General features: G+C 46.1%; 1 protein-coding gene across 1 annotated transcript in view; it reads left to right on the top strand.

Moving 5' to 3' along the window:
- GRIN3A (glutamate ionotropic receptor NMDA type subunit 3A) overlaps positions 1-7,539 on the top strand; it is a 209,187-nt gene that overhangs the window by 196,256 nt on the left and 5,392 nt on the right. The window contains exons 7-8 of the mRNA XM_004710974.3: positions 4,773-4,937; positions 6,791-6,867. Coding sequence (XP_004711031.1) covers positions 4,773-4,937; positions 6,791-6,867 — 242 coding nt within the window. The remainder of the gene's footprint in view (positions 1-4,772; positions 4,938-6,790; positions 6,868-7,539) is intronic.

Genomic DNA, 7,539 nt, shown 5'->3' with positions numbered 1-7,539 from the left:
GGGGAGTGCAGAGTGGGGACCCAAAGCCCATCTGTAGGCAACTGGACATCCCCTTACAGAAGAGTCACAGGAAGGAGACAAGCTAGTCAGGGTGCAGTGTAGCAACAATGAAACATACAACTTTCCTCTAGTTCCTAAATGCTTCTTCCCTCCTACTATCATCCCAATTCAACCTTACCAATCTGGCTAGACCAGAGGATGCACACTGGTACAGACAGGAACTGGAAACACGGAATCCAGGGCGGATGATCACTTCAGAATCAGTGGTGAGAGTGGCGATGCTGGAGGGTGGAGGGAGGGTAGGATGGAAAGGGGGAACTGATCACAAGGATCTATATATAACCCCTCCCTGGGGGGACGGACAACAGAGGAGTGGGTGAAAGGAGACATCGGACAGTGTAAGACATAACAAAATAATAATATTTATAAATTATCAAGGGTTCGTGAGGGAAGGGGGAAATGAGCTGATACCAAGGGCTTAAGTAGAAAGCAGATGTTTTGAGAATGATGATGGCAACAAAGGTACAAATGTGCTTGACACAATGGATGGATGGATTGTGATAAGTGTTGTACAAGTCCCCAATAAAATGATCTTTAAAAAAATGAAAAAGCTGTTCTCAGCTTCTGGTTGTGAACTAGTTTCTTTCAGGCTTTTGTCTCTACCTGCTCCCCAAACACTGCTTCTCAAAGCTATCAGGGCCTTCCCCAAGCCTATATCCAATGGTCAGGCTTTCCTGTAATCAGTGTATTAGCAATTTGGAGACCACTGATTCCTCCATTGTCTTTGATGTGTTTCCCGTCGTTGCTTTTGGTTGTCTGTCTGAGAAGTGTAGAATGGGGCCAATGGCGGGGGAGTTGCGCAGGACTTGACCGGTCACATTTAAGAGAAATGGTAAGTGAACTACATTAACTGTACTTCTTGCTGGAGGCATGGCATCCCAGTCAGCCATCTAGCTGCTGTTTCAAGATCCACTTCTGCAAAAGGTGCAGGGGGTAGGTAGCAATAAAATCAGTGGTCTTGGATTGTGATAAGAGTTGTACATGCCCCCAGTAAAATGATTTATACCAAAAAATTGGTGGTCTGTGGCATCTGTATATCACTGGAAGCACTGATGATCTGGGATGGCAGAAACCACCACGGAACATGTGATACACAGAAGCCCCTTTATCTGTCGCTAGTCTTTTCCGTGCAATGTGTTGGCCAGTGATATTTCGGATGGTGGGAACCCTTCCCATTGCTGTAAATAGAACAACTACCTAAACCCTCCCACCTTATGAAGAGTCCCCATATATTATTACAAGACTGCTATTAAAAGACTCATCACCACCTCTGACTCTTTAATATTTAATGCTCAATGTAGGGATTATCATGTGTAGCATGCCACAAAGGATTTCTATATAATATAAAGCATTTAAACCACCATGCATGCAGGGGACAGTTTCAAATGCAAACCAAGTTTCCCTCCATGTAGCCATGAATATATATTACAATACAAGGCAACAGTCAAATAGACTGTTAAAGAAACAACAATTGATTGATGATAGTTAGCAAATTAAATAAGCAAGCCAAGTGATGTTGTTTAGTTATGAAGCCTCTTGAAGGGTTGCTTAGTGATTAAAGAGCTGACTGAGTGATTTGGTGGGTTCAGGGGAACTGTTGAAGGATGAAGTGAAGTAGTCTGCCGGAGGTTAGCCTATAGTGAATCCCCTGGAAACGACTCCACTATCTTTTCTTCTGGAAGAGTGCGGCTGTGAGCTATCAATAGAGGCTGCAGCTGAAGCAATGGCATGAAAAAAAGACCCTCAAAATGTAGGTCGGCTTGCTTTCTCTTTGCTTTCATTTACACAGCTCTTGACAGCATGAGACGGGGCTTGTAGGCACATTTCTGGCTGGGGTGTTTCTGCTCATGCTTTGCAGCAGCAGCTGTCCTGCTGTCTGCGAGATCTAAATTCGTTGCAACCCTCTGACACTGATTGTCCATTGTTCCTCTTCCTTGGACCAGATGAGTGTTTAGCTGAACAAGTTGTATTGTATTAGGGACACAGTTTGCACATGATACTGGGGGGAAGGTGCAGATATCTAATGGATAATGGGGTGAAAAACATCCCCATCCTATAGGATGAGCAGCTGGTAACAACTGTGGCTGTCTGTTTTACACCCAGACTCAGACACAACAGAACTGGTCGATGCTGCTCACAGCCAGGTGATTGTAGGAGTCTACTTTTAATAAAAACTGTGTTCCCGTTGTTAAAGTGAACACTCACCTCCTCCGCATAGAGTTTCCGAGTCTGTAAGTCTTTACGGGAGAAGGCAGCTTCCTCTTTCTCCATTGGATCAGCAGTGTGAGCTCAGAGAACAAGGGCCAATCGAAAAGGGTGTTTGTTTGAGAAGCAGCAAGGCTTTGGCCTCAGGTATGTCTGGATCCAGAACCTGACTCCCCTAAGTGTTAGCTTATATGATCAGAAGGAAATAAATGAATCTCTATAAGACTCGGGTTCCCCAGTGTGACATAATAATGAAATGTAGTTTGTAGACTTTATTATAAGATTAGCCGTGTGTGTGCATAAACACAGATAGGATGGCCAGTCAAGAAGTAGTCTCTGTAATCGATTACAAGGATCTACATGAGACCTCCTCCCTGGGGGATGGACAACAGAGAAGTGGGTGAAGGGAGACTTCGGACAGGGCAAGATATGACAAAATAATAATTTATAAATTATCAAGGGCTCATGGGGGGTGGGGGGAGTGGGGAAGGAGGGGAAAAATGACATGATGCCAGGGATTTAAGTGGAGAGCAAATGTTTTGAGAATGATGAGGGCAATGAATGTACAAATGTGCTTTACACAATTGATGTATGTATGGATTGTGATGAGTTGTATGAGTCCCTAATAAAACGATTAAAAAAGAGGAAAATGGAATTGAAGTAAGAGGAAAATATTCCACACACACAAAAAAAAGAAATAATAGAGTAAGAGTGTATGCAGTCTACCTAGTTTTCCCTAGTGGGTAATATGTATTATATTCATATAATTAAAAGGAATGATATTGAAAGACAAAAGAAGAAAAGAAAAGAAGTAGTCTCTGCTTTCATTACAGTGAGTGGGTATAAAGCACAGAACATGAAGGAAAGGTATGTGCTCTACAAATGGAGTACAGCCTATTCTCAAGGTAATAAGAGGGAAAAGAGAATAATCGTTGTGCACAATAACAATGGAAAATTATGTGTTTAAAGGCACCATGACTCATTATCAGTTACATTTTGCTTTCTCAGCTTGGCAGTGCCTTATAAGCAAGTACTACCCATCTACTTAGAAGCTCTGGTGGCATATGAGTTATTCAATGGTCTGCTAACCATAAGGTCAGCAGTTTGAAACCACCAGCCACTCTATGGAAGAAAGATGAGACTCTCAACTCCTGTGAGAAGTTACAGCCTCAGAAACCCACAGGGAGGTTCTACTCTGCTCTGTACAGACACAGAGTCACAGTCAACTTGATAGCAGTGAGTTTAGGCCCATCTTCTTACAGTTTGGCTAAATAGTTGATAATGTTAGTGTTAGTTTCCAGGATGAATTTCTCTAGTTTGACCTTGATCCAGTAAGATAATAAGTCATAGAATGTTTCTACAATAGCCATATTACAGTACGCACTGTAATAGGTACAGGTGGCCAGAGGGGTTTTCCAGTACACGTGTGTGTGCTTGCTCTGAAGAACAAGCAGGTCTGTTCGGAAGGAGGGCCAAAGCATCAGCTCCTGAGGAGTGCGGACGGACGGAAAGACACCGTCTCCTGCACAGGGAGCTTGTTGTCAGGAGAGACCAGTACCTGGAAAGGGCATGGTGTTTTGTAAAGTCGAGGGTCCTATACAAGCGGAAGGCCCTCAATGAAATGAGTGGCTGCAACAGTGGGTTCAAGCATAACAATTGTGATGATGGTACAGCACATTGGGTCCCTATGAAGAAGCGCTGGTGGGGCACTGGTGATGTGTTGGGCGCCATCCGCATGGTCAGCAGTTTGAAGCCACCAGCAGCTCTTCAAGGCTGGGCTTCCTAGTCCCGTAAACATTTAGTCTCGGAAACCCACAGGGGGTCGCTATGAGTCAGCAGCCACTCGATGGCAGTGAATTTGCTTTTCGGGTTTGAGTCACTTTAAGTCGCAACCGATTCAACAGCACCTGACACCACCTCACCGCGAGATACCCAGCCGACGTAAGCAAGCAGTAAGTATTACTGGGTTTTCTCTTTCTCCTCCATGAAAACCTACATTTGTGGCCAGCTCCACTTACTTAATTTCTCTGGTTCCACGATCCTTATCTATAAAGTATGAAGGCTAAACTAGATGATCTCCATGTTCCCTACCAGCTCTAAACACCAAAATTATTGAATTCCTCCTAGCCTGATTGAGTCTATATCCATAGGGAAGAGCCTCCCATTGATGACTCTTCAATGCTTAACTATATTAAATATTTCTGTCTCTCTCTGTGTGTGTGTGTGTGTCTAGCATAGGCCCAGGGTCTCTACACAGCCGCTGGGAACATTCATACAACAGGTCTGATATGTGACTGGGACCCTTGCAGTGTGTTCTTCAGCCTGACGCGGGCTGAAGGCCTTTTTCAGTGCAGCCTATCGAAGCCTCTAGAGTTCACAGCAGGGAGGAGCCAGATCAGGGAGGGACTGGCTCTTCTCCAGCTTCCCTTGGGCCCAGAAGCAGACTCTCGAGTCCGAGAGTGAGCCAGCGTCATGTTCATGGCCTCTCCTTTCCTGTTCTGCCACAGACTTTGCAAATGGGCATCAAGCACTTCTCTGGCCTCTTCGTGATGCTGTGCGTTGGACTCGGCGTGTCCGTCTTGACCACCGTCGGGGAGCACATTGTGCACAGGCTCCTGCTGCCACGAATCAGAAATAAGTCCAAGCTCAAGTACTGGCTCCACACCAGTCAGGTGAGTGTCCCGGGGCTCGTGGCCAAGGTTCTTAAACTTTAGAACGACCTGTGATGGGAGTTCTAACCCCTTACTGACCCCCAGGTCAATTGACAAAGGACTAGTTACCAAGAGGATGAGGGTGGTGTGGACACCTTCCAAGCGCAGGGTCCAGTTCCCTGGATCTCATTCGCTCCCGTTCACCCTGAGTGAAGTGCCGCTTCCCTTTTGTAAAAAAGCGTTTTGTTGACATCTAATTTACATATCATACAATTCAATGGGTTAATCCTATTAAGAAGAGTTATGTAATCACCACAGCCCGTCTTAGAACATTTTATTCTTTCTTGTATTCATAATTAGCTCTCCATCTCCCCCCCACTCTCCCCTTCCAGATAGATGCCTAAGAAACTAACTCGCTGCTGTGGCCATATTAGAAGGAATGGATTTTTTTTAAACTTGGTTTTCCTTATGAGTGACAATGTGAAAGAATGGTTTCCCAGGGCTGCTTCCCTTGCTGAAATCGAAACCCTTTCGATGAACTTGAAAGAGCTCTAATGGTTCAGTGGTTATGCCCTCGGCACTTAGTGAGGGATTGGCAGTTGGTAATCACCAGCCACTTCCAGGGACAAAGAGGAGGGCTGTCTGGTCCCATAGGGAGGAGCCCTATGGGGCTTGGAAGCTCTAGGGGGCCGTTATATTCTGTCCTACGGGGTCACTGTGAGTTAATCAACACCCCAGCAACGGGTTGAATGGGCTTGGAGGCCTCTGAGCTCCTGCTACCTGTTAGGCTAAACACACCTTGCCCCGTTTTCTCTGCTTGCTCCCTGGTTCTGAGGCTTGAGGTCTTTGGTACCAAGACCAAGCGTCAGAGGCACGCAGTCCTTTGGTGCACCCCCGGCACATGACACTTCAGCGGGAACACTGCATCTGCCTGGCAAACAAGACAGTCCTGTGCCTTCATTGGTACATTTCTCCTGGAAGAAATGGACCTCGGGAGCCATCCTCCCAGAGACAGGACCTCCTGCCCTCCCAGCAGTGAGCTGCCAGTCCTGCCGGTTTTGTCCCATCCATGTCCTCTCACGCTGCTGCACACCACACCCATCGCCATCCAATGGACTCTGACTCACTGCGAAGAGCAGAACTGGTCCCTGTGAGCTTCCCAGACTGCACATATTAACGGGAGTAGGAAGCCTCACCTCCCTCCCTCCAAGTGGTTGGTGGATTTGAACTGCTGGCTTTGTGGTTAGCAGCCCAGTGTGTAATCACTACTCCACCAATCGACAACCTGTAGGTTAAGAGCCAAGTGGGAACCATTCGGGTCACTTGGGAACCTTACGGTGAACACAATTATTCCGTCTGTCTGATCTGTTTTATTCTGTCTGAATCACCGATGGGTCACTACTGGTGACTTGCTCACAGTGGAGTCTCGTTCTTCCTACTCTCAGCCCAAGAAGTATTTTTGTCTTCTAAATGTGTTTTGTCTCCTTAAACTCTGCGGACAACTAACCCCTTCCAATGCATATGACGATGGTTCGCTTGACTCTTCCCCTCTTTGGTTTAGACTGCTAAGAAGTCCAGGCTTGAAGTGCTGGCCCCATCTCTGACTCAGGATACACAGCCCTTTGCTACACATTATCAGAGATAGCTCTACTTTATATCACATTCCTTTTTGCAAGCCCTGAGCTTTTCTAGGCTGTCAACCTATAAGTCAAGTTCTTGTTTTTCTGAGGTTGGGGCTGAATGTGGATCTGTTTGGGGGCATCCCTGGAAAACTGTGTGAAGAGGTCAAGGTTGGTTAAGTCAGGGCATAGTTTGTCCCATGACCCACGTGTGTCTCTCACGATCTCTACCTGTGTGTCCGTTCTTCCCCCCAGAGACTGCACCGAGCACTGAACACATCTTTTGTGGAAGAAAAGCAGCAGTGCTTCCAGACCAAGCATGTGCAGAAAAGGTAAGAAGAGCCGGTGCCAGGTGCCTTTCTATTTGCCAAATTGAAGTGTTATGATGTGGCTGAGATGCTGTGCTCAAAGGGGAAATTAACTTGGAATGATTCAAGATAAACAAGATCATTTTAAATGCATGTTGTCACAGGTAGAAATAGGGCAGATAAAATGTCTATGTATATAGACCAAACTCACTGCCATCAAATCATTGCTGACTCATAGCGACCCCTTGCGGGTTTCTGAGACCATAACGGTTTATGGGAGTAAAAAGCCCAGTCTTTGTCTCAAGGAGTGGCTGGTGGTTTGGAACTGCTGGTCATGGAGATGGCAGCCCCAACATCATGTCACCCCTGTACCACCAACAGGTACACACACACACACACACACACACACACACGGACAGTGAAATACTGAAGAGTCAAAATATTTTAGAGTTTAAAAATATGCAGTCCAGTACACAACATCCTAGACTCAAATCCTCTGTCAGATACAATACATGTGACGAGTTAGGGATTTAACCTCTCTGGGCCTCCGTGAAGGAGCCCTGGTGCCGTCGCCATTAAGAACTCATGTGTGAACCAAAAGCTTTGCAGTTCAAGGGCAGGAGCCATTCCCCAGCACAAAGTCTGCTCCCAGGAAGGTGTGCAGCCTGGGAAACGTGTGGGCAGCAAAGTCTGCTC

This window comes from Echinops telfairi, unplaced genomic scaffold (assembly GCF_000313985.2).
Source record: "Echinops telfairi isolate 266 unplaced genomic scaffold, ASM31398v2 ScPeMD7_7410;HRSCAF=8448, whole genome shotgun sequence".
Taxonomy (NCBI): domain Eukaryota; kingdom Metazoa; phylum Chordata; class Mammalia; order Afrosoricida; family Tenrecidae; genus Echinops; species Echinops telfairi.
This window is presented reverse-complemented; position numbering and strand designations above follow the sequence as displayed.